Source organism: Monodon monoceros, unplaced genomic scaffold (genome assembly GCF_005190385.1).
Source record: "Monodon monoceros isolate NGI ecotype Baffin Bay Population unplaced genomic scaffold, NGI_Narwhal_1 Super_Scaffold_10, whole genome shotgun sequence".
Taxonomy (NCBI): domain Eukaryota; kingdom Metazoa; phylum Chordata; class Mammalia; order Artiodactyla; family Monodontidae; genus Monodon; species Monodon monoceros.
This window is the reverse complement of record NW_021703766.1, coordinates 40,164,630-40,192,315: the sequence shown is the minus strand read 5'-3', so window position 1 is coordinate 40,192,315 and position 27,686 is coordinate 40,164,630. Positions and strand designations below refer to the sequence as shown.

The window sequence follows — 27,686 nt, the reverse complement described above, 5'->3', positions numbered from 1 at the left end:
GCTTCGCACTAGCTATTTTACATTTGGTAGTGTATATATGTCCATGCCACTCTCTCACTTTGTCCCAGCTTACCCTTCCCCCTCCCCGTGTCCTCAAGTCCATTCTCTAGTAGGTCTGCATCTTTACTGCCATCCTGGCCCTAGGTTCTTCATGACCATTATTTATTTATTTCTTAAAGATTCCACATATATGTGTTAGCATACAGTCTTTGTTTTTCTCTTTCTGACTTATTTCACTTTGTAAGACAGACTCTAGGTCCATCCACCTCACTACAAATAATGCAATTGTTTCTTTTTATGACTAATATTCCATTGTATATATGTGCCACATCTTCTTTATCCATTCATCTGTTGATGGACACTTAGGTTGGCTCCATGTCCTGACTACTGTAAACAGAGCTGCAATGAACATTGTGGTACATGACTCTTTTTGAATTATGGTTTTCTCAGGGTATATGTCCAGTAGTGGGATTGCTGGGTCGTACAGTAATTCTATTTTTAGTTTTTAAGGAACCTCCATACTGTTCTCCATAGTGGCTGTATCAATTTACATTCCCACCAACACTGCAAGAGGGTGCCTTTTTCTCTACACCCTCTCCAGCATTTACTGTTTGTAGATTTTTTGACGATGGCCATTCTGACTGGTGTGAGGTGATACCTCAATGTAGTTTTGATTTGCATTTCTCTGATGATTAGTGATGGTGAGCATTCTTTCATGTGTTTGTTGGCAATGTGTATATCTTCTCTGGAGAAATGTCTATTTCAGTCTTCTGCCCATTTTTTTGATTGGGTTGTTTGTTTTTGTGATGTTGAGTTGCACGAGCTGCTTGTAAATTTTGGAGATTAATCCCTTGTCAGTTGCTTCATTTGCAAATATTTCCTCCCATTCTGAGGGTTGTCTTTTTGTTTTGCTTATAGTTTTCTTTGCTGTGCAAAAACTTTGAAGTTTCATTAGGTCCCATTTGTTTACTTTTGTTTTTATTTCCATTTCTCTAAGAGGTGGGTCAAGAAGGATCTTGCTGTGATTTATGTCATAGAATGTTCTGCCTATATTTTCCTCTAAGAGTTTGATAGTGTCTGGCCATACATTTTGGTCTTTAATTCAGTTTGAGTTTATTTTTGTGTATGGTGTTAGGGAGTGTTCTAATTTCATTCTTTCACATGTAGCTGTCCAGTTTTCCCAGCACCACTTATTAAAGAGGCTGTCTTTTCTCCATTGTATATTCTTGCCTCCTTTATCAAAGATAAGGTGACCATATGTGCATGGGTTTATCTCTGGGCTTTCTATCCTCTTCCATTGATTTATATTTCTGTTTTGGTGCCAGTACCATACTGTCTCGATTACTGTAGCTTTGTAGTATAGTCTGAAGTCAGGGAGCCTGATTCCTCCAGCTCCATTTTTCTTTCTCAAGATTGCTTTGGCTATTCAGGATCTTTCGTGTTTCCACACAAATTGTGAATTTTTTTGTTCTAGTTCTGTGAATAATGCCAGTGGTAGTCTGAGAGGGACTGCATTGAATCTGTAGATTAATTTGGGTAGTATAGTCATTTTCACAGTGTTGATTCTTCCAATCCAAGATCATGGTATACCTCTCCACCTACTGGTATCATCTTCAATTTCTTTCATCAGTGTCTTATAGTTTTCTGCATACAGGTCTTTTGTCTCCTTTGGTAGGTTTATTCCTAGGTATTTCATTCTTTTTGTTGCAGTGGTAAATGGGAGTGTTTCCTTAATTTCACTTTCAGATTTTTCATCATTAGTGTATAGGAATGCAAGAGATTTCTGTGCATTAATTTTGTATCCTGCTACTTTACCAAATTCATTGATTAGCTCTAGTAGTTTTCTGGTAGCATCTTTAGGATTGTCTATGTATAGTATCATGTCATCTGCAAATGGTGACTACTTTACTTCTTTTCTGATTTGGATTGCTTTTATTTCTTTTTCTCCTCTGCCTGCTGTGGCTAAAACTTCCAAAACAATGTTGAATAACAGTGGTGAGAGTGGGCAACCTTGTCTTTTTCCTTATCTTAGTGGAAATGGTTTCAGTTTTTCACCACTGAGGACGATGTTGGCTATGGGTTTATCATATATGGCATTTATCATGCTGAGGTAAGTTCCCTCTATGCCTACTCTCTGGAGGGTTTTTATCATAAATGGGTGTTGAATTTTGTCCAAAGCTTTTTCTGCATCTACTGAGATGATCATATGGTTTTTATTCTTCAATTTGTTAATATGGTGTATCACATTGATTGATTTGCGTATATTGAAGAATTCTTGCATTCTTGGGATAAACCCCACTTGATCATGGTGTAGTGTCCTTTTAATGTGCTGTTAGAGTCTCTTTGCTAGTATTGTTGAGGAGTTTTGCATCTATGTTCATCAGTGATATTGGCCTGTAGTTTTCTTTCTTTGTGACATCTTTGTCTGGTTTTGGTATCAGGGTGATGGTGGCCTCGTAGAATGAGTTTGGGAGGATTCCTCCCCCTGCTATATTTTGAAAGAGTTTGAGAAGGATAGGTGTAAGCTCTTCTCTAAATGTTTGATAGAATTCGCCTGTGAAGCCATCTGGTCCCGGGCTTTGGTTTGTTGGAAGATTTTTAATCACAGTTTCAATTTCAGTGCTTGTGATTGGTCTGTTTATATTTTCTATTTCTTCCTGATTCAGTCTTGGAAGGTTTTGCTTTTCTAAGAATTTGTCCATTTCTTCTAGGTTGTCCATTTTATTGGCATATAATTGCTTGTAGTAATCTCTCATGATCCTTTGTATTTCTGCAGTGTCAGTTTTTACTTCTCCGTTTTCATTTCTAATTCTATTGATTTGAGTCTTCTCCCTTTTTTTCTTGCTGAGTCTGGCTAATGGTTTATCAATTTTGTTTATCTTCTCAAAGAACCAGCATTTAGTTTTATTGATCTTTGCTATTGTTTCCTTCATTTCTTTTTCATTTATTTCTGATCTGATCTTTATGATTTCTTTCCTTCTGCTAACTTTGGGGTTTTTTTGTTCTTCTTTCTCTAATTGCTTTAGGTGTAAGGATAGGTTGTTTATTTGAGATGTTTCTTGTTTTTTAAGGTAGGATTGTATTGCTGTAAACTTCCCTCTTAGGACTGCTTTTGCTGCATCCCATAGGTTTTGGGTTGTTGTGTCTCCATTGTCATTTGTTTATAGGTATTTTTCGATTTCCTCTTTGATCTCTTCAGTGATCTCTTGGTTATTACGTAGTGTATTGTTTAGACTCCGTGTATCTGTTTGTTTACAGATTTTTTTCCTGTAATTGATATCCAGTCTCATAGCATTGTGACCGGAAAAGATACTTGATACGATTTCAATTTTCTTAAATTTACCAAGGCTTGATTTGTGACCCAAGATATGATCTATCTTGGAGAATGTTCCATGAGCACTTGAGAAGAAAGTATATTCTGTTGTTTTTGGATTGAATGTCCTATAAATATTAATTAAGTCCATCTTGTTTAATGTATCATTTAAAGCTTGTGTTTCCTTATTTATTTTCATTTTGGATGATCTGTCCATTGGTAAAAGTGGGCTGTTAAAGTCCCCTACTATTGACTGTGTTACTGTCGATTTCCCCTTTTATGGCTCTTAGCATTTGCCTTATGCATTGAGGTGCTCCTATGTTGGGTGCATAAATGTTTACAATTGTTATATCTTCTTCATGGATTGATCCCTTGATCATTATGTAGTGTCCTTCTTTGTCTCCTGTAATAGTCTTTGTTTTAAAGTCTATTTTGTCTGATATGAGAAGTGCTCCTCCAGCTTTTTTTTTTTTTTGCGGTTCGCGGGCCTCTCACTGTTGTGGCCTCTCCCGTTGCGGAGCACAGGCTACAGACGCGCAGGCTTAGCGGCCATGGCTCATGGGCCTAGCCGCTCCGCGGCCTGTGCAATCTTCCCGGACCGGGCCACGAACCCGTGTCCCCTGCATCGGCAGGCGGACTCTCTACCACTGTGTCACCAGGGAAGCCCCTCCAGCTTTGATTTCCATTTGCATGGAATATCTTTTTCCATCTCCTCACTTTCAGTCTGCATGTTTCCTTAGGTCTGAAGTGGGTCTCTTGTAGACAGCATATATACGGGTCTTGTTTTTGTATCCATTCAGCCAGTCTGTGTCTTTTGGCTGGAGCATTTAATCCATTTACATTTAAGGTTATTATCAGTATGTATGTTCCTATTACCATTTTCTTAATTGTTCTGGGTTTGTTATTGTAGGTCTTTTCCTTCTCTTGTGTTTCCTACCTAGAGAAGTTCCTTTAGTATTTGCTGTAAAGTTGGTATGGTGGTGCTGAATTCTCTTAGCTTTGGTTGTCTGTAAAGGTTTTCATTTCTCCATCAAATCTGAATGAGATCCTTGCTGGGTAGAATAACCTTGGTTGTAAGTTTTTTTCCCTTTCATCACTTTAAATATGTCCTGCCACTCCCTTCTGGCTTGCAGAGTTTCTGCTGAAAGATCAGCTGTTAACCTTATGGGGATTCCCTTGTATGTTACTTGTTGTTTTTCCCTTGCTGCTTTTAATATTTTTTCTTTGTGTTTAATTTTTGATAGTTTGACTAATATGTGTCTTGGCGTGTTTCTCCTTGGATTTATCCTGTATGGGACTCTGTGCTTCCTGGACTTAACTATTTCCTTTCCCATATTAAGGAAGTTTTCAACTATAATCTCTTCAAATATTTTCTCAGTCCCTTTCTTCTCTTCTTTTTCTGGAACCCCTATAATTCAAATGTTGGTTCATTTAATGTTGTCCCAGAGGTCTCTGAGACTGTCCTCAATTCTTTTCATTCTTTTTTCTTTATTCTGCTCTGCAGTAGTTATTTCCACTATTTTATCTTCCAGGTCACTTATCCGTTCTTCTGCCTCAGTTATTCTGCTACTGATGCCTTCTAGAGAATTTTTAATTTAATTTATTGTGCTGTTCATCAGTTTGTTTGCTCTTTAGTTCTTCTAGGTCCTAATTAAACGTTTCTTGTATTTTCTCCATTGTATTTCCAAGATTCTGGATCTTTACTATCATTATTCTGTATTCTTTTTGAGGTAGACTGCCTATTTCCTCTTCATTTGTTAGGTCTGGTGGGTTTTTATCTTGCTCCTTCATCTGCTGTGTGTTTCTCCGTCTTCTCATTTTGCTTAACTTACTGTGTTTGGGGTCTCCTTTTCGCAGGCTGCAGGTTCGTAGTTCCCGTTGTTTTCGGAGTCTGCCCCCAGTGGCTAAGGTTGGTTCAGTGGGTTGTGTAGGCTTCCTGGTGGAAGGGACTAGTGCCTGTGTTCTGGTGGATGAGGCTGGATCTTGTCTTTTTGGTGGGCAGGTCCATGTTTAGTGGTGTGTTTTGGGGTGTCTGTGGACTTATTATGATTTTGGGCAGCCTCTCTGCTAATGGGTGGGGTTGTGTTCCTGTCTTGCTGGTTGTTTGGCATAAGGTGTCCAGCACTGTAGCTTGCTGGTCGCTGAGTGGAGCTGGGTCTTGGCATTGAGATGGAGATCTCTGGGAGATTTTTGCCGGCTGATATCATGTGGAGCTGGGAGGTCTCTGGTGCACCAATGTCCTGAACTTGGCTCTCCTGCCTTGGAGGCACAGCCCTGACGCTTGGCCGGAGCACCAAGACCCTGTCATCCACACGGTTCAGAATAAAAGGGAGGAAAAAAAAAGAAAGAAAGAATAAAATAAAATAAAATAAAGTTATTAAAATAAAAAAATATTAAAAATTTAAAAAAAAAATGAAAGAAAGAGGAGAGCAACCAAACCAAAAAACAAATTCACCAATGATAACAAGCAGTAAAAAGTATAAAACAAAAAAAAAAAACTGGACAGACAGAACTGTACAGCAAATGGTAAAAGCAAAGCTATACAGACAAAATCACACACAGAAGCATACACATACACACTCACAAAAAGAGAAAAAGGGAAAAAAAAATATATCATTGCTCCCAAAGTCCACTGCCTCAATTTGGGATGATTTGTTGTCTATTCAGGTATTCCACAGATGCCAGGTATATCAAGTTGATTGTGGAGATTTAATCCGCTGCTCCTGAGGCTGCTGGGAGAGATTTCCCTTTCTCTTCTTTGTTCGCACAGCTCCTGGGGTTCAGCTTTGGATTTGGCCCTGCCTCTGTGTGTAGGTCGCCTGAGGGCATCTGTTCCCACTCAGAGAGGACGGGGTTAAAGGAGCAGCTGATTTGGGGGCTCTGGCTCACTCAGGCCGGGGGAGGGAGGGGTACGGAGTACGGGGCGAGCCTGAGGGGTACAGAGTATGGGGTGAGCCTGTGGCAGCAGAGGCCAGCCTGACGTTGCAACAGCCTGAGGCACCATGTGTTCTCCTGGGGAAGTTGTCCCTGGATCATGGGACCCTGGCAGCGGCAGGCTGCACAGGCTCCCGGGAGGGGAGGTGTGGATAGTGACCTGTGCTCGCACACAGGCTTCTTGGTGGCTGCAGCGGCAGCTTTACTGTCTCATGCCCGTCTCTGGGGTCCGCGCTGATAGCCACGGCTCGCCCCCGTCTCTGGAGCTCGTTTAAGTGGCGCTCCTAATCCCCTCTCGTCGCGCACCAGGAAACAAAGAGGCAAGAAAAAGTCTCTTGCCTCTTCGGCAGCTCCAGACCTTTTCCCGGACTCCCTTCTGGCTAGCTGTGGCGCACCAGCCCCCTTCAGGCTGTGTTCACGCAGCCAACCCCAGTCCTCTCCCTGGGATCCGACCTCTGAAGCTGGAGCCTCAGCTCCCAGCCCCCACCCGTCCTGGTGGGTGAGCAGACAAGCCTCTCGGGCTGGTGAGAGCTGGCCGGCACTGATCCTCTGTGCGGGAATCTTTCTGCTTTGCCCTCCACACCCGTTGCTGTGCTCTCCTCCGTGGCTCTGAAGCTTCCTGCGTCCGCCACCCACAGTCTCTGCCTGCGAAGGGGATTCCTAGTGTGTGGAAACCTTTCCTCCTTCACAGCTCCCTCACACTGGTGCAGGTCCCATCCCTATTCTTTTGCCTCTGTTTTTTCCTTTTTCTTTTACTCTACCCAGGTACGTGGGGAGTTTCTTGCCTTTTGGGAGGTCTGAGGTCTTCTGCCAGTGTTCAGTAGGTGTTCTCTAGGGGTTGTTCCACGTGTAGATGTATTTCTGATGTACTTGTGGGGAGGAAGGTGATCTCCCATCTTACTCTTCTGTCATCTTGAAGCTCCTCTCTCCCATTACTTTCAGATTTTTTTTTTTAATGTGGGCCATTTTTAAAGTCTTTATTGAACTTGTTACAATATTGCTTCTGTTTTATGTTTTGTTTTTTTAGCCAGGAGGCATGTGGCATCTTAGCTCCCCGACCAGGGATTGAACCTGCACCCCTTGCATTGGAAGGTGAAGTCTTAACCACCGGACCACCAGGGAAGTCCCTATTTTAATTGATCTGAGAGATAACAGTTTGTTCAAAATAATAATGGCAACAATGTATCCGATTATGTATACTTATGTATGATTATGTATGTGCGCACGCACACACACACGCTTATGTATAAGTGAAATGAATGAAAGAAGTGATGCAAGGGATGGAAGAGAAGAATTAGGTTATTTTATTATAATGTACCTGGACTACCCATGAAGCCAGTATATTGTTACTTGAAGGTGGATTTTGATTAGCTTTAAATGTATATGCCAAATGCTAGGGAAACCATTAATAAAAAGTAAAAAATGAAGTATACCTGATATGCTAAGAAAGGAGAGAATGGAATCATATAACATGCTCAGTGAAAACCACAAAAGGCAGAAAAAGAGTAAAAAAAAAAAATAGAACAAAGAACAACAGAAAACAAATAGAAAACAGTAATAAATATGGTAGCTATAAATTCAACTATATCAATCATTTTAAACGTCAATGGTCTTAATACACCAATTAAAAGATGGAGATTGTCAGAGTGAATAAAGAACAAGACACAACTGTATGTTGTCTATAAGAAACCCACTTTATAAAGACACATATCAATGAAAAGTAAATGGACTGACATAGATATACCAAATTAACACTCTTCAAAAGAAAGCAGGAATAGCTATATTCATTTCAGACAGAGCAGACTTGAGAATAAGGGAAATTATCAGGGGAAAAAAGGTGCATTACATAATGACAAAGGGGTCATTTCTCCAAGAAGGCATAATGATCCTTAGCATGAATGTGTCTAACAACAGAGTGTAAAAATATGTAAGGCAAAAAACTGACAAAACTGCAAGGAGAAATAAATGAACTACTATTGTATTTGGAGTAGTAAACACCCCTCTATCAGGAATGGACAGATCTAGCAGGCAGAAAAATCAGTAAGGACATAGCTGAACTCACCCCCATCAATCAATAATAGACATCTACAGACTACTTCATTCAACAACAGCAGAATACACATTCTTCTCAAACACACATGAAATATTCACCAAGACAGACCTCATTCTGGGCCAAAAAACACACCTTAACAGATTTAAAAGAATAGAAATCATGTAGTGTGTGCTCTCAGACCAAAATGAAACTAGAAATCCATAACGGAAGGATAATTGGAGAATCTCAAAATACTTGGAGATTAAACAACACACTTATACATAACACATGGGTCAAGGAAGAAATCACACAAAAAATTTACAATATTTTAAACTAATGAAAATACAACTTATCAAAATGTGTGGGATGCAGTAAAAGCAGTACTTTTCTCTCTTCTTGGAGAGAAATTTATAGCATTAAATGCATGTATTAGAAAAGAAGATCTAAAATCAATCATCTAAGTTTCCACTTTGGTAAAATAGAAAAAAAGAGCAAATTAAATCCTAAGTCAGTAGAAGAAAAGAAATAATAAAAATTAGAGCAGAAATCAATGAAATCGAAATCAGGAAATCAATAGAGAATATCAACAAAATCAAAATCTGGTTCTTTGAAAAGAACAATAAAATCAATAAGCCAGAAAGTAAACAGGATACTTAAGAAAAAAGAGGGACAAAAATTACTAGTACCAGAGATGAAAGTGGGGACATCACTATAAACCCCACAGACACTAAAAGGATAATCAAGGAATAATATGAACAAGTCTGCGCCCACAAATTTGATAACCTACATGAAATGGACCAATTCCTTGAAAGACACAATCTGCCAAAACTCACACAAGAAAGAACAGACAATCTGAAGAGGGCTGTATCTATTAAAGAAATTGAATCAGGTCCAAAACAGGAAGTTCCAGATCCAGATGGGTTCCCTGGTGAATTCTACCAGACATTTAAGAATAAATTATACCAATTCTCTACAATTTCTTTCAGAATATAGGAGCAGAGGGAATACTTCCTAACTCATTCTATGAGGCCAGCATTACTCTAATACCAAAACTACACAAAGACATTACAAGAAAAAAAAGAAAAACCTATAGCCCAATAGCTTTCATGAGCATAGATGCAAAATCCTTAACAAAATATCAGTAAATTGAATCCAACAATTCATAAAAAGAATTATATACCATAACCAAGTGTAATTTATCCCAGGTATGCTGGTTCAACATTTGAAAATCAATCAACACAAATCATCACATTAACAGGTAAAGAAAAAACATACTAAACACATCAACAGAAGCAGAAAAAGCATCTGACAAAATCCAACACTCGTTCATGACAGAAACTGTCAGCAAACTAGGAACAGAGGGAATTTCCTCAAATGGACAAAGAATATCTAGAGTAAATCTATAGGTAACATCATACTTAATAAGAAACTAGAAGCTTTCCTGGTAAGTTTAGGAACGAAGCACAGATGTCCTCCCTCACCATTCCTTTTCAACATCATAACTGAAGTCTTAGCTAAATATATATACACTTTTTTGTTCACAGATGATATGACTGTCTATGCAGAAAATCTGAAAGAATACACCAAAACACTCCTGGAACTAATAAGCGATTATAGCAGGGTTGCAGGACACAAGCTTAATATACAGAAGTCAACTGCTTTCCTATATTCCAGCCATGAACAAGTGGTATTTGAAATTTGAAATTTGGTATTTGAAATTAAAACATAATACCATTTACATTAGCAGTCCTGAAAACAAAGTACTTGGGTATAAAACTAATAAAATATGTACAACATCTATATGAGGAAAACTACAAAACCCTGATAAATCAAAGAAGAACTATAAATGTGGAGAGATTCTATATTCATGGATAGGAAGACTTAATATTGTCAAGATGTCAGTTCTTCCCAACTTGATCTATAGATTCAATACGATTCCCATATAAAGTTTATATGGATAGGCAAAAGATTCAGAATAGCCAACACAATATTGGAGGAGAAGGACAAAGTTGAAGGTGTGACTCTACACATCCATGGGATCAGTGTGACTCTACACATCCATGGGATCAGTAAAAGATCAGTGGTCACCAGGGTTTGGGCCACTGAGGGGGGATGAAGGTGGGATTCAGGGAATTTTTAGGGCAGTGAAACTACTCTGTATGATACTATAATACTGTAATGGAGGATACAGGTCATTATAAATTTGTTCAAATGCATATAGTGTACAGCACCAACAGTGAACCCTAATACAAACTACAGACTTAGGATGATCATGATGTGTCAATATTGGCTCATCAATTCTAACAAATGGCCTACTCTGGTGGGGAATGCTGATAATGGGGGAGGTTATGGATGTGTGGGGCAGAGAGTATATAGGAAATCTTTGTACTTCTGCTCAATACTGCAATGAACCTAAATTGCCTCTAAAAAATAGCCTATTAAAAAGAGTTGACAGTTGGGACTTCCCTGGCGGTCCAGTGGTTAAGACTCCACGCTTCCACTGCAGGGTTTGATCCCTGGTCAGGGAACTAAGATCCTGCATGCCTCGTGGTGTGGCCAAAAAAAAAAAAAAAAAAAAAGTCACTGAGAACACAGCCCATAAGCTGTGATGTTTGTACCAGTATATGTTCATTCTTTTAAGAAACAGAGAAAGAAGAAAAAGAAATGAGATAACCAATTTTTTTTTTCTAAAGGCCTACCATTCCAGTGGCTGAAGTCAATAGAGTAGCCAGCTTCTTTGTATTTAAATTAGCTTGAACCTTTAAAAGTTCCAGAGTTAAAAAAGGCTTTCAAAGTCTTTTTATGAAGAACACTGATACTAAAATTTGGCAAGGGCAACAGAAAAAAGAAAACTACACATCAATCTCACTTATGACTACCAATGCAGATATAAAATGCTGGCAAACAGAATCTTCCAGTACATTAAAACAATAATAATACCATGAAGAAGGGACACTTATTTTACGAATACAGAGAATTTAATATTAGGAAAAGTATTATTATAATTCACTATTTGAAAGGATCAGAAGAGAAAAGTCATATTTTCACTGTTGTCACTGAAAGTTAATCTAAAGAAATTCAGTATCCATCTTAACGTTTTACTACAGAAATCTTTAAGCAAAAAACTAAAGTAGCAAAGAATAATGAATCTCCACCACCCTGCTCCAATAATTATCGACATTCTGCCAGTCTTGTTTCATGTATTCCCCCAACTTAAATTTCCCTGATTTTTGCAGAAATGTGTTACTTGAATGAGGATCCAAACAAGATCTACACAGCTGTCCCTGGGTATCTGCAGGGAACTGGTTCCAAGACCTCCCACAGATACCGAAATCTGAGATGCTCAAGTCCCTCATATAAAATGGTGTAGTACTATATTGCATTTGGTTGGCATATATCTTAAGTCTCTTTTAATCTGTAATAATTCTTCTTCCTTTCCCCCATCCCCCTCATGCCATTCATATGTTGAAGAAACCAGGTCATCTGCCTTCTAGAATTTCTCATATTATGAACTGCACTAATTACTTTCTGTTAGTGTTATGTTCCTGTATTCCCCACAGTTTTTGTAAACTGGTAGTGAGATCTAGAAAAGGGTTCTAAACCTTAGCACTTGACATTGGGCTAGATAATTCTTTATTGTGGGGGCTGCTCTGGGCATTGTAGGATGTTTTTAGCAGCATCACTGGCTACTAGCACCTTCTCTCCCTGTTGCGACAACCAATAATGTCTCCAGACACTGCCAAATGTCTCACCTGGTGAGAACTACTGATGTAGAGGTTTCATTAGATTCACGGTTAGTTTTTTTCACTTCTATTTTTTTTTTTTTGCAAATATACTTCATGGGTACAGCTGTGTACCCTACCACATTTTAGGAGGTACTTGGATCAGGCTGACAACAGTTAAACCCAGTTAACACTCAATAAAATTTCTCACCAAAATACAGTAGGTGAATAATTCTACAAATTATCTATCTATCTTCAAAAATATATCTCTTTCAACCCCAAAACTAGTATAAAGTTTAATGAGGAAACACCAGAATCATTCCCATTAAGCCCAAGAACAAGATAAGGATGGTCACTATCCCCACTATTACTTAAGTGTTGTGGAGCTACTAGTCAGTACAATTAGGTAATAAAAGAAGAGGTACAAATATCATAAAGGAAAGGTTGAGAAAATTATTTGCAGATAATACAATTATATACCTGGCAATCCAAAAGGAATTAAAAACTTTTACAAGTAATAAGATAATTCAATAAGCATGTAAAGCTAACATCCTGTATAGATCAACAGCTTTCCCAAGTAACAATACTGAAAGCTAGGAAAGGAAGAAAAAGATCCAAGTTATAAGAGCAATGGAAAAAAAAAAAATACATAGGAATAAGCCTAGCAATAAGTATGTGTGTATGTGTGTGCTTGTGTGTATGTAGGCAGTCCTTGCTGTGTATGGTTCTGATATGCATGGATTTTGGTTACTATGGCTTAGTTAAATGAGTCTCCTAACAACACTGTTCAAATTTCATAGTACATTAACTGTGAGTAACTGTAGAGTACAAACTTCACCGGGAACTCTTTGGTCCACTATGAAAACAAAGGTGCTTTATGATCAGTGACTAATTATGTCGTTTCTTTCAAAGTCTGTCAGTGATTAGTCACTCACTTCTATTAATTCACTCACAGACAGCAAAGTATGTAGTTACGTTGCCTCCTTGTATCCCAGTGACAAACCCATGTAACATTTTACAAAAATGGATAATCCAAAAGAGAGAACTGGCCAACAAAATGGAAGTACATAGAGCAAGAAACAGAAAAGTGGTAACACTGTTAAGTAAAATTAGACTCAAATGTAAATGGAGTTAGAGAACAAATAGCTGACCACAGGAATGCTGACACTGCCACCACTGAAGAAACTCAGGATATGCAGCCAGAGGATCTCCATGAAGATGAACTTAACGACATAAATAAGGAAAGTTCTTCCCCAGGGAGGTTATGCCAGTGAAAAATTTCATATTACAGAAACTCTCGGAGATGTTTCATGATATTTAAAGAGCAAAGGATAAAATGTCTTTGAAAGTTGATCCATACTTAGAAAGGAGTATGACAACTGGCCAATGCACAGAAAAGCTACTCACCCCATGCTGTAAGGCCTACAATGAGAAGGCAAGCACAGCGCAAACTACTCTTGAGAAGTTTCTTACAAGAAATAAAACACTTTAATTCTCAATGTTTCTAAGTTTTAAGTTACAGTGTACTAGGTTAATATTACTTTTAGTATTTTTAATTTCCCTATATAACTGACAGAAAAGAGTTTTTAATGTTTTAAGAAAAATGTTTAAAGGTAATCGAACAATTGTAATTTTCACCATTAATTAAGAGGGCTTTGCATGGTTCCAGCTTGCACGGTCATTTTTAAAGTCCCACGCTATTGCACAAACTGAGGACTATCTGTGTACTTAATACATACATATATGTGTGTGTCTATATACACACAGGCAAAACAAGAAATGTACACAATAATATACATGGAAAAAACTTTAAAGGGACAGAATAGATGACCTGAAAAAATGGAAAAACCCATACCTTGTTTGTATAAAGTTGTTAATTCTTTCTAAATTAATCTAGAAGCTTAACATGATCCCAATACAAACAGCAACAGAATTATTTTAAGAGGAAACTATGACAAGCTGATTCTAAAGTTCATCTGTGCACATATGTATTACCCAATCAAAACCTCAAACAAGAAACTGAACTACCCACAAAATCCACATACTTAACTTCATATCCTTATCAGCATTTGTCCCACAGAATTTGTAATACTTTACATTTATGACTGAAAAAATGATTTTTGGTGAAACATGTAAAAGAGTGGTATAAGGTGTATATGCAATTAAAAAAAATGTAAACACTGGGTTCATAATACTTGCTTAAGGGAGAACATTACCTCTAAAGAGCTCTTTGCGGGTTCCTTCAACATCTTATACCTGTTCCTCCTCAAAAGAGGCATCACTTCTCTGAATTTTGTATTATATGATTTGTTTACTTTTTCTTAGTTTTATCTATATGTATCCCTAACATATTGTTTATTCACATATTTTTGAGCATATAAATAGAATCACACTTTATGTATTCTTGTGTGACTTCTTTGTCTTGGCTCAATGTTTCTGAGATTCATTCATGTTAATAAGTATAGCTCATTTACCTCACAGGCTACCTGCTTTACTTTGATTTTTACCTCTGCAGTTTCTCAGTTTCCCTGATAGATGAACTATACGTATAAACACTGTTTTAAATATTTACCTAGCATTTTAGTTATTGTCATTGGGAGAGTTGTTCACTTTATCTACTTTGGTATATTGTCTAAAACGGGAGCCCCTGCTTTTGGATGTTTAGTTAAAATTGCTAAGCCAATTTCTGTCCTAACTCACCTGGTCAGCAAATGCGGTCTTTATTTAAACATTTCCCTGATTATATAATCTATATCCCTTATACAAAAAATATACAGGCAAGTTAAGTACAGATTCTAAAGAATCACTTGCATAATTTCCCAATCTTTTTAAGGTACATACATAGATCTGAAGCAAAAGTGGAAATATACTACAGATTTTTAATCCTATTTTTGACAGTGTTCCATAGTACTTTCTCAAGTTAAAAGTTATACATTTTCAACGGGGTTTAATGTTCCACCCTATGAAAGTGTCATCACTTAATCATTCTACTATTAGTACGGAGAATGTTTTTGATCTTTCAAACATTATAAACAATCTTGTAACAAATATGTTCTATATATATTGCTGATTATTCTGTAGGATAAAGTCCATGCCCCCAACCCCCATAATCTTTAAGAATAATAAAGAAAAAATGAACACTCATAGTTAAGATGTAGAATATTACCAGTATACCTTTGAAACTCCCTGTGTGCCCCATATTGATTGCCCCTCTTACTTTCCGAGAGGGAAGAATGTTCCTGAACTGTGGGACATTGCCATTTTTAAGGCTTTTGACCTGTCAGCATTTACTACATTAGGGAGACACGAGTTATGATGAAATAAGCACATTTAAATTAATAATGGAGGGAATTCCCTGGTGGTCCAGTGGTTAGGACTCTGCGCTTTCCACTGCAGGGGGCACGGGTTCAATCCTGGTTGGGGAACTAAGATCCCGCAAGCTGTGTGGCATGGCCAAAAATAAAAATTAAAATAAATAAATAAATAATGGATATTTATAGAAGTCGTGAATCACGTATTCCAGAAGTAAACACTCAAATTATTTTTAGAATAGTGTGTGGAGGACAAGTACACCTTAAAGTTTGAGAAAAGCTAAAATTTACAGTGAAATATTATGCATGGTCAGAAATGCTCTTTTCTAACAATTCAATGTAATCTATGAGCTAACCTAGAATCTACCACTTTCATTAGCTTTCCTAAGTAAACAATGCATATAGATGAAGCTTTTTACTTTCCAAGTTTCTCTCTCTCATTTTGTTGGACAAAGACTTATTTCTGTAAAATTTGCTGTTAATCAATATCCCTTAATATGAAGTCCTTAAAATTTTTTTTTAAGGAGAGGAAAGGAGAGATAAAGCAAGAGCAGTGTGCTGAACAACTAAGTCCTAATTCTATGAGTACCTACCTTAGCCTGGTTACAAAGGTTATTCTGAAGGGACACTTATAATGGTGAATATTCATTAAAAGATCTAAGTATGAAAAAAAAAAAGTAGGAACAATCTGATAAGGGTAAGCATTTACTAAAATGATTTTTAACTGATTAGAGAAGGGATACTATAAGAGAACCTCAACTTCGAAGTTATGTAAAGGTGGCTTAAAATATATTTTTACTCCCTTAAGAATATATTTCCGTTAGCTAAAATATTATTTTCACATTTTCATTCCTTCTCCACTTTTCCTATACAATTCCATGGAGCAAACCAAATTCTCTTCGTTAAAAAAAAATTAGAACCAACCACTATTATACTACTACCTTGTTTTATTCACTTCGCTGCACTTATTTTCTAAAAGTATAGTTTACTTTTTTATTATCTATATTCTTTTATGAAGGTGTAAATTCCATGACCACGTGTTTTGTTGAGTCAGAAAAAGAACAATGTAGAAACCTGTGATATTGTGATTTATAACAATATGTATTTAGTCTTAGTCCCAGTTCTTGGCACAGGGCTCCTATAACCCTTGGAATCGCCTAAGTGCTGAGAGCAGTGAAGTCTTTCGTTATGTTAATGAGGTGACTTTTGGAAAGCTCCTAGGTAAACTAAGGATTGGGGCTGACTGCCAGAGGAACCAACCATGTGATTAGAGGGTAGGAACTTTCAGTCCAGAGGAGAGACTGGAGATTGAGTTCAGCCATCAAGGCCAATGATTTCATCAATGGTGCTTATGTAATGAAGTCTCCATAAAAACCTAAAGGATGGTTCAGAGAGCTTCCGGGTTGGTGAACACATGGAAGGGCTGGCAGAGTGGCATGTCCAGAGAGGGCATGGAAGTTCCACCTCTCCAGAGTCTGCCCTCTGTACGTCTTCATCCGGCTGTACATCTGTATCCCTTATAATATCCTCTCCAGCAAATTAATCAAACCTGAGGAGGGAGTCACGAGAACCTCATTTACAGTTGATTTAAAACCTGATTTACAGTCAGCCAGTCAGAAGCACAGGTAACAACCTAGACTTGTGATTGGCACCTGAAGTAATGGCAGTCTTGTGGGACTGGGCCCTTAACTGGTGCGATCTGATACTATCTCCAGGTAGAAAAGTGTCAGAGTTGAATTAAATTTCCAGAACACTCAGCTAATATCTGCTGAGAATTGAGTTGCTTGGTGGTGTGGAAAACATCTGACATTGGAAAACCCAAGGTTTCTCAATCTGGCTAAAAAACGGACTGAATTTTTCTACAGGCTTTCTCCCATCGATAAAGGGTCAGTTACTTTAGTCCCAGAACCCCACAGAGATAAGGATGTGGTTAAACTACCCTATTTCCTTGGCCTGGGGCCTTACTTGGACATTACTCCAGGTCTGATTCAATTAGGAACACAACTGTCTTGAGAGGTTAGGCAGAGAAAGCAGAATGTGGATGTCCTGCAATATTCGAGGTGTGACTTGAACATACATGAAAAGACTGCAGGAGAAATTCTGCAATAGGGTTTGTCTTACCACATTCAATTAGTTTTCTATGCTTTTAAAGGAATAAATAACTAAGGCCCAGAGAAGTAGCCACTTCAAATTTTGTGATGAACCCAAGAACTCTTTATGCCACTGAGAAAAACAAACTCCTTTAGTTCATTCCTTCCAAACAAAACATGTATTTTCCCTCCAAATTAAACTATCAGCTAAACTGTTTTCCTTAAAACAAACTGAAGTTTTTCAAAGACTTGAGATTTTCCCCAAGCCAACACAATTGACTAACGATTCAACATGCCTTCAGATTAAAAGAGATTTAAGAAGTCTGCAAGTATGGTGGAAGTGATGGTATGTGACTTCCAAGGGTAGGTCATAAAAGGTAATACAGCTTTTGTCTACTTCTTACCTAAGCATTCACTTTTGGAACTAGCACATCTGGAAAGTCCACGTGGAGAAATCATGTACGTGTTCCAGCTGAGGCCCCAGCTGACAGCCAGCATCAACCCCCAGACTGGTGAGGGAGCCTTCAGATGCCTGCAACCCCAGCTGTCTCAGTCACCTCCAGCCTTCAAGCCTTCCCACCCGAGCCCAGACCTCACGGAGCAGACACAAGCCACCCCTATAGTGCCCTTTCTGAATTCCTGACCCACAGAATCCCTGAGCAAAATAAAAGAGCTGTTGTTTCACACCACTAAGTTGGAGGTGGTTTGGCATGCTGCGGCAGTACGGCTCACGAAGAGTTCTCTCTGGCCAAGCAGGTACAGGCAGAACGGCATAGCTGACAGGAGCAAGGGTTCAAGCCCTGGCTCTGCCACTTCTGAAACAATGGAAAATTGTTCAGTCCTTCCAGCCTCTGTTTCCATATCTACAACACTGGGGTAGTAATATTCCTAAGTACTGGGCTGTCATGAGGATTAAGTGAGCTGACACATATTGAGTACTTAGCACATTGCCTGGTCCATGAAAAATGTTCTAAAAAAAAGTTAGCTATTATTATTACTGTTTGTAATATGTTTATATTTATATAAAGACCAGACTTTTTATAATGACTGACCACACACAGGAGGCAACCCTGTCATTCCAAATGTCATTTCCATTGCTTAAAACCTTTCTGGATTTTTTTTTTCTTTTGATGTGGACCATTTTTTAAAGTCTTTATTGAATCTGTTACAATATTGCTTCTGTTTTATGTTTTGCTTTTTGGCTGCGAGGCATGTGGGATCTTAGTTCCCCGACCAGGGCTCGAACCCACACCCCCTGCACTGGAAGGCAAAGTCTTAACCACTGGACCACCAGGGAAGTCCCTGGATTTTTTTTTTTTTTTTAAGATTTTTCTTTTACTTTTTGTGTCATATTAGAAAATCAGAGTCATTAACACATAAGCACACAGGTTTTTTGACCCAGTTGATGTGAATCCCTGAAAATCAGGGTCATTATTTTATAAGCACACATTTTTACCCCTCCCTTCATCGTCTACCTTACTCACAAGGCTATTCAGAAAAAACAGCATCAACTTCAGAGTATAAAGACATAGAAGCCCTAACTACAAAGAAAAAGATTAATAAATTTGATTACATTAAAACTAGAAATCTGTGTTCTTCAAAAGACACCACTGAGAGTAGAAAGGCAAGCCACGGTTTAGAAGATATGTGCAATATACATAATAGACAAAAAAACTTGTATTCAGAACACATAAAGAACCGCTGCAAATCAGTCAGTAAAAGGCAGACCACCCAATAAAGAAATGTGCAATTAACAAATGAAAAGATGCTCAACCTCATAAATCATCAGGAAATGCAAATGAGAACCACAACAACATACACACCTACCAGAATGATCAAAATTCAAGACTGATAATACAAAGTGTTGATGAGGGTATGAACTGGTACAACCACTGTAAACTGGTATAACCATTTTGGATAACCGTTGACAATATCCACCAAACCTGAACATAGCACACCCTTATTACCCACATATTACACTCCTAGGTATAAACCAATGGAAAAGGAACCATTTCATATATGCACCAAAACATATGTAAAAGAGTATTCAAAATGGTGTTACTCACAATGGGGGAACATCTGGCAATAATCCAAATATCCATCAGTAGTACAATAAAAAAATAAATTGTGGTATAATCTTACAATGGAATACTATACAGTAATAAAAAGGAATGCATTAGTTCTACACTGAATTACACACAATGATGTTGAGTGAAAGAAGGTAGAAATAGGGACTTGCCTGGTAGAGCAGTGGTTAAGAATCCGCCTGCCAATGCGGGGGACACGGGTTCGATCCCTGGTCCGGGAAGATCCCACATGTCACAGAGCAACTAAGCCCATGTGCTACAACTACTGAGCCCACATGCGGCAACTACTGAAGCCCGCGAGCCACAACTACTGAGCACACGTGCCACAACTACTGAAGCCCACTCGCCTAGAACCCGTGCTCCGCCAAAAGAGAAGCCACCGCAATGAGTAGCCCCTGCTCACCGCAACTAGAGAGAGCCTGCACGCATCAATGAAGACCCAATGTAGCCAAAAATAAATTCATAAAAAAAAAGAAGGTAGACATAAAAGAATATGTACTGTATGGTTTCATTTATATTAAGTTCACAAACAGGCAAAACTAATTTATGATGTTAGAAGTCAAGATGGTGATTACCTGGTGGGGAATAGGGGGAAGTTAGTGAGTGGAAGGGCCAAGAAGAGGGTGCTGCTGAGGAATTGGCAATGGTTTATTTCCTGGTCTGAGGAGTTACAAGGATGGGTTTACTTTGTGACCATTCATCAAGCTGTATGCTTTTAATTTATGCATCAAACTGTATGTTTTTAACTTATGCAATTTTCATGATATATACTGCTGTAAGTTATAAAGTCTATTTCAAAATTTTAAAGAGACAGAGACTTATCAATCAAATGCAACGTTTAGACCTCCTAATATAAACAAAATAACTCTAAAAGGATACTTTTGAAACATTTAAGGAAATATTGGGTATTTTGGGGCTGAGTATTAAAATAAGATTTGTATTAAAAAATCAACATACATATCTGGGTAGCTCTTCTACTTAAGGAAGAATATTACTATTAATATTACTAATTTCAAAATATAATAAACTTATACAACCAGAGCCATTTTATAGATTAAAAAAACTGAGGTATACACATAATTACCAGTCATTTACTGGGTACCTACTATGTGCCAGGGAGTGTACTGAGTACTTCAGTCCAAAGACCATGTACTTCCCTCTGTCATGTTGTCCCTCCTACCCTCCGCCTTGCCATGTAGTTTTGGAACCTAAGTACCAATACAATTATGTTTCTAAGGGAAAATGGGTTCAATGCCACATAGTCAGGAGGAAACTTGGGAACCTGAGGAAGACGTTTTGTTATCCCATCTTCCATCTCTAGCTAGTCATTCACAAAGGTGGTATTGGGGGAAGGAAAGCAGGGGAACTCTAGTACTGCAATATTAAACTAAGCTGAAGACAATCCAATACCTGAAAATTCTGAATGGACCTTTTAGTAACTTTTGGGGTCAGTGTTATGAATATCAAGTATAACAATAACTGGTATGTGGTTTACTCAGAATGTTCCTTAATAAAGCACTGAAAAACAAAGTCTGCTGCATTTGGTAGGACTGGGATGGGATGATGCTTTTTTCATCTTTCCCTGTCCTAACATGGGAATGAAAAACAGCTCTCTTCCTTCTGCAATGAGGACAGGGTTTCTGAGATGACCTCATGACTTGATGAGCAGAAGAAAGGAACCAGGCCCTTCAATGCTCCAAGTAACACGATCGGTGCTTAATACATATAATCTCATTCAATCCTCCCCAAAATTTATGAGCTGGGCAATATTCTCACCAGGTTCATATGGGAAAGGAGGGTTAGCTTAGAATAACATCCCCAGGGTCACCCGGTTGGGCAGAGGCGGTGTATGGTCCAGGCCTGAGACTAGAGCACGAGTGCTCCCCAAGACACTGAGTCGTCTCCAAGGCAGTCAACACAGCATGGGGACCTCAGCTGTGACAGTATTTCTGCCTGGGTACAGCATCTCTCTTGTTAAAAAAAACAAAAAAAAAAACTAATAAGCTTCCTGTCCACGAACAGAATTACTCTGTTTCCCAAATGATGAGAGGTCAACGTTTTTTTGTGTATATGGTTAGACAATGAATCAGTGAGAAGGGATAAGGATAAAAACTGGGCCCAATAACTATTAGACAGCTACCATTTATGGGGTGCTTATGATGTGCCAGGATCTTACATATGGTATTTAATTTAGTCCTTAAAACAGTCCTGTAAAGCAGGTGTCTTAATTATCCTCATTTTAGAAATGACAAGGCCAAGCATAGAGAAGTGAGATAGTTTGCCCAAGGGGACAAATGCCATAAGTCAGAGAGCTCAGATTCAGTCCCAGGACTATGTGCTCCCAGAGCCAGGGCTCTGATACATGAAGCTATACTGCCCAGATCACACGAATGGGCTCAGTGAAGGACCAGTATGGCAACATAGAAGCAAAGGCAAGGGAAAAGAATAGTTATCAATACTGCAGAAACAGGCACATATAACAGGCACATTAAACACACACAATCAACCTGTTCTGCCCTCATGCAAAGACTACATGTGGTGTAGCGATGCACTCTCACTCTATAAGAAATTTATCACTGCTACTTGTGAGCACGTTTCTTTACAAAAAGTAGGGAATGAGAAATGCACAGGGTAGGCACCCTGAGAAAACAAGTCTCAACTCTGACCATAAGTGTACTAGGCAGCAGAACTGAATGAAGCACAAATGAAATAAGCCAGAAAAACTACTGGGATTAAATTAGATATCAAGAAGGCTGTGCTTCCTAGCTAAGCTTAAGGCAAACAGTATGTGACAATGAAGAGAAAGTCCCAGAAACATACTGGAATAGAACATGTTAATCCATAATGCTCTGTAGACGGCAAATCCCACGAAGACAAAGAAGGATAAGTATTTAAAGAAGGTTAAAAGAAGAGTCACAAGATTGGAAAGTTGGAAAATAAGTCTTACGTGAAAGGTAATAATTACATGGAGGGGTTGGTATGACAACATTTTTTCTAAGGCACTCAGGCCAAACCCAGTGAGACGGTGTGAACAAATCTGGAAAATAACATACTGAGACTTCTCTGATGTAACAGGAAGAAGATTCTCACAGGATGTTGCCCACTGGAAGGAAGTCCCTAGGACAACTTGCAACCAATCCTATGAGTGTGAGTATTTTAAGAACATGAGAAAACATAATCCCGAAAATAGCAAAAGCTATCAAAATGAGTCTTTTAGCTTAAGACTAATCTATTCAGGTGGATGTGAAACTCTCTTCTACAGAACCAGAATCAATCATTAACCTCTTTCATAAATCTATCATAATTGTATATTTGAGAGTTTACTTGTTCATTGTCTAAAGCTTCAAGATGGCAGGGATGATACCTTTTTTTTCCTTTTTGTCCTCTGTGAAATCTGGGCCACCATCAGGATGGGATGATACCTTTTTATTGTGACAACAGTCTAAGAGTCTAACACAGCCCCTGGAACATAATATTTGCTCAATAAATATTTCTCAGTGAATTTCAACGAACAGTCTAGTTCTAGACCCAGAGAATGTTATCTTATTCTTGCCTGGATTACATGGTATGTCATTAAATTTAAGAACAGACACCTGAAATATAAAGATAAGGCTTTCTCCTCATATCAGATGAACTAGTGTCCTCCATTTCCATCACGCTCTCCTAAATATTTCCTAGTGTAAATGATAAATGATACATGTTAAATACTACCTAGCATGCTTCATCTACAATGTATGGCATTGAGCTATTGTTAATAATGGTTAATGGCCTTAATAATACTCGGGAAAAATCTTTCTCAGCAATCCCAGTTTTAAAAATATTTGAAATAAAAACAGAGACAATGACACAACATCAAACAGCTTCCATGGAGCTACAAAACTTTTTGCAAAGAGATACACTGCCTGCAAAGTGATTATAAATAAGTCTGCTGGTTAGCAAATTAAGTGTGTATTAAATATTTAAAACCGTATACATATATATAGAGAGAGAGCCACACTATGGGATCAAACAATGGCATTTTAAGGCATAGTCTGTCAGGTTTTCATTTAGATATTAATACAGTAACTTTCCCACAGTGACCTGTGTCATACCTATAAAACCTGGGGAGAGTGTTAAAACACGAATCAAGTTTTGTTAAGGGGTTAAAAGAGCTCATGCCACTGCCTAGCACTCACTATTGGTTATGGTGACTGGCTTAACTCTGAGTGGAAGCTTGATGTTCCCTCACAGCTGCAAGTAGAACAAATTGCTCTGTGACAGCTGGACAAACTATGCAAAAATATCTGCATCTTTACTATACTTAAACAACAAGCAGTTTATTCTCAAGGGGCAAAGTTTATTTAAGAAGTAATTATTTCTATTTATCAGCCTATCTTGATCAACTGAGAATGCCTGTATTTTCTGAATACGTATTAGAATTGGCTTTTGTAAAAAATCAAGTGACAAAATTAAATGACCTTACTCTACACGATAGATTTATTTTCAAAAACAGAATCTTTCATAGGGAATTTTATTACTTTTAAGTTTTAAGAATCTTTTGCTGGAATACTGAGTACTTAACTGCCAAATTACTGAAATGTACTCTAAGCACTGAAAACTGCTATGAGTTTATATCCACATGAAACTGACAGATATAGACATCTTCTCATATTGCAACTAGACAAAATCTAGTCAAAAATAAGCCTAGGGCTTCCCTAGTGGCGCAGTGGTTGAAAGTCCGCCTGCCAATGCAGGTGACACGGGTTCGTGCCCCGGTCCGGGAAGATCCCACATGCTGCGGAGCCTGCGCGTCTGGAGCCTGTGCTCCGCAACGGGAGAGGCCGCAACAGTGAGAGGCCTGCGTACCGCAAAAAAAAAAAAGCCTATCATCCTAAGACTCAAGCTTAAAATTCACATTCTTTAACAAAGTCAGCAATACTCATGAAACCAGGAAGTGAAAGTTTCTTCGTGCTTAACCTATGTTTAAACAACTGCTATGAATTTTTAATTACTTCTAATTTTTTCTTTACTATAGAGTATTGTAACACAAGTATTAAAACTCTAGGATCATCACACTTACCTATAAGGCTTATCAGAATTATGGATTCGTCTGTGGTTTCTGACACCAACGTACGTTGTACTTGTATAATCACATACATCACATCTATACTGTTTCTGGACCGACGACTTATTCCCTGGACAAAGTATTTCACAGTTTTAGTGACGTGCTTTGATTAGATTAAAATGACAGCATTTACATTCCACTGTAAATGAGTATTTATACCACACAGTACTAACATTTCAATGAAGGCTTTCTCACTGTTTAATAAAGTTAACAAGTTTGAATGTAGCTTTACAGGTTCTCCTACATCTGCACTATCCGTGGATATAAAGTGAATATCATCTGATCTGTAAACACAGATACATTGGGTTAGCTTCTACATAACCTTGTACAAAATTCTAAAATATAATGAACCTGATGCCAGCTGCCCTGCTGATTGTGTAGCAGGTGAATTAACCAGAGATACACTGTTAATTTGAAAGGTGTTAGTCTAATCAATATTGGATATATTGTCTTAAGGAAACATTGATTTGCCAACAAGCTGTAATTTAATACTATAATACAACATTATAAAGTATGGCTACAAAGCATATCTAACAAACTCAATATAAAAAGCCCAAAGCTTTTTCACTCTGTAGGTTTCCTTTGTTTATAACTGTCAGCTATCAAAGCAACAACAGAAGGGAAAGCAATGGCAAAGTATTAAGTGCTATTTAATGTAGTATAATTATACATAGTAAGCTGACAGCTTACAAGGACTAACATGAATATGCAGCTCTCCGAAATCCAGTAAACATGGATCCATGGGAACAGGCCTTGTCACTAAACTCACTCTGCAACAACAGGGCTGGGGAATTCAAATCAGGGTAAGCTTGAGGCAATACAAGCAGAATGAGTTGGTCATAGGAAACTGTTCCTGAAGATATGCAGTGATTTATTTACGCTTCTGTCAGCACAAAGTCCACAGCCTATTCATAGCCTGACTGCTTTATATTCAGAAACAAAGCAAGCATAGAAGCTGAAGAACAAGACACGACAGGAAGAAAGCTTAGGTAGAACACAGCACACACTGCATAAAAGTAAAAGTGGTGATACAAAAGAAAACCCACATGGAAATTTTAGCAAAACAAAGAAAATCCTTAGGTTAAATTTAAGCTTTCTAAAATTAAAATTTCTTTTGCTAGTAACTATTTTTGCCAGGCAGAACAAAATGTCCTGATTTCCTGGTATAAATCTATAACATTAATACACACACTAATCATAATTATAATCTAAGTATTGCTCTTAATTGGTAGGTTAAAAACTTGGACTTGATAAGTGGCACTGCTCCAGATACAGTTAAAAAAAAACAAACTCTGAAAAACTGAAGTGTGAAATATTGGATAATGGTTTTGTGTGAGAAATACTACAGATCAATGACAACTAATAAAAATGACAGATGGAAAAACTTAATATAGCACAGAATGAGAGCCTGTGCTACTTCAAGCAACTGTTTCCAATGGAAAGAATATTGGATTTAAATTTCAAAAACTTGGGCTTAGTCTCTGCTCTGCCACTTATTACCAATGTGATCATGGGCAAATTATTTCACCTCTTAAGGACTCAGTTTATTCATCTACAAAACAGAAATACTGGAACCTCCCAGCATGGTTTGGTAAGCCCAGGAGCATGTTGTACTCCTCCTTCACCGCAGTCTGTACGTTACCTGCATGTCTGGGTCAAGTCTGACCCATCACTAGCTGGAGACTCCCTGAGGGTAGGGATCTGCCTGTTTTGCTTACACAGAATCCCCAGGACTTGGCAAATTACAGATTTACAATAAAGAACAATTTAATTAAATTTCATGAAGAAACATCATATGAAAGTGCTTTGCCCAGAGCTCTCAGAGCACCTGTGGTGTTTGCTGACATACCTGTCAGTACAGTTTTGGGTTCCTCACTGGGCTGGGTACCTCGAAGGCAGTGACACCTCCACCGCACTCCAAGCACCTAGCACAGTATCCAGCTCAGGATGGGCACTCCACGCCTTCTGGCAGAACAAATGTCTGAGGTACTATTACATTGGATCTCTGAGTCAAAAACGTGCCACAAGTTATCTGTGCTATTGTGATGGATGAAGACTGGAAGCCACAGAAGCAAGCATCTCCCCTCTTGTTTAATTAGTTTATTAAAGGGTTAAAAAAGTTTTGATAAACATGAATTATTTTTATCTTCTTTGTGAGCTAAAAACTTGTTCTTTGGCCTGAAAACCAGATTTTGAGAGATCTAATACCGAATCAATAAAGTATCAGTATAGATGTAAGTACGCTGGAGGTTATCAGCCGTCTGAATTGTTACACTACCATGATAGAGAACAGCAAATAGAGCCAAGTGGAGGTGTGGGGGTGGGGAGGAGAGGCATGGCAAGCAATTTAAAATCCATACGTGTAGCCCTAAGAAACAGAGCATGTGCCACAGAGAGGCTGCAAAATGGAATGTGGTGGATAGACGCTAATGCCATGAAGCTCAAATTGGTTATTTTAATTTTGAGCTGACATTTCAATATTTTAAATTCAAATTGTGCGTTTTAATTTGTTAACCCATTTGGCCAGTTTAAAATTATTGTTTTTAGAGACGGTGCTAGAAAAGACATATTCTACCGCTGGTAGTAACCACAGTTGGTGCCACTGAGTGAGTAGTACTTACTTTATTCCTTCATTAGGGATTTATGGCCCAAAGATATCAAATGTTTTAATGTCTCCCTTAAAGGGGATATGGAAACATAATGAATTAAAATAGAAGGAGGCATTTAGGGCTATTGTGTAAAAAGGAAACAAAACAGTTTTAGCTCAGCCATCTATGGCAGGAACAGATGCTATGTCATAAACTCCTTTTGTTTTGGATAGTTTTACAGGGATGACATCTGTTTGACAAGGGAATTTTGGTGCTGCAGCGGTATCAAAATCAGTTCTTTCAGACACATTCTAGAACCAGTTTTGCTTTCTGGGGTCAGTTTAATGAAACATTATGGTAAAACACTTTACTCCGCAGTTGTTCCTAACTTTAATTCTTAGGAAATCTAAAAAGGAAAGTCACTCCAGTATATTTTACTTCCCATAAACACTATGTACTACACTTGAGACATTTAAAGTATATCAATTTAAGTGAGATGATGCAA

The 27,686-nt window shown here is 38.1% G+C and overlaps 1 protein-coding gene across 5 annotated transcripts in view; it reads right to left on the bottom strand.

Moving 5' to 3' along the window:
* Positions 1-27,686, bottom strand: part of ZNF507 (zinc finger protein 507) — a 45,385-nt gene that overhangs the window by 5,681 nt on the left and 12,018 nt on the right. For 2 of the 5 annotated variants that reach the window (XM_029206234.1, XM_029206226.1), the window contains one exon: positions 24,549-24,663. In XM_029206234.1, coding sequence (XP_029062067.1) covers positions 24,549-24,663 — 115 coding nt within the window. Of the gene's footprint in view, positions 1-16,120; positions 18,218-22,017; positions 22,952-24,548; positions 24,664-27,686 lie in introns of those variants that run through there. The other 3 variants (XR_003791205.1, XM_029206254.1, XM_029206246.1) reach the window with 3 other exon arrangements.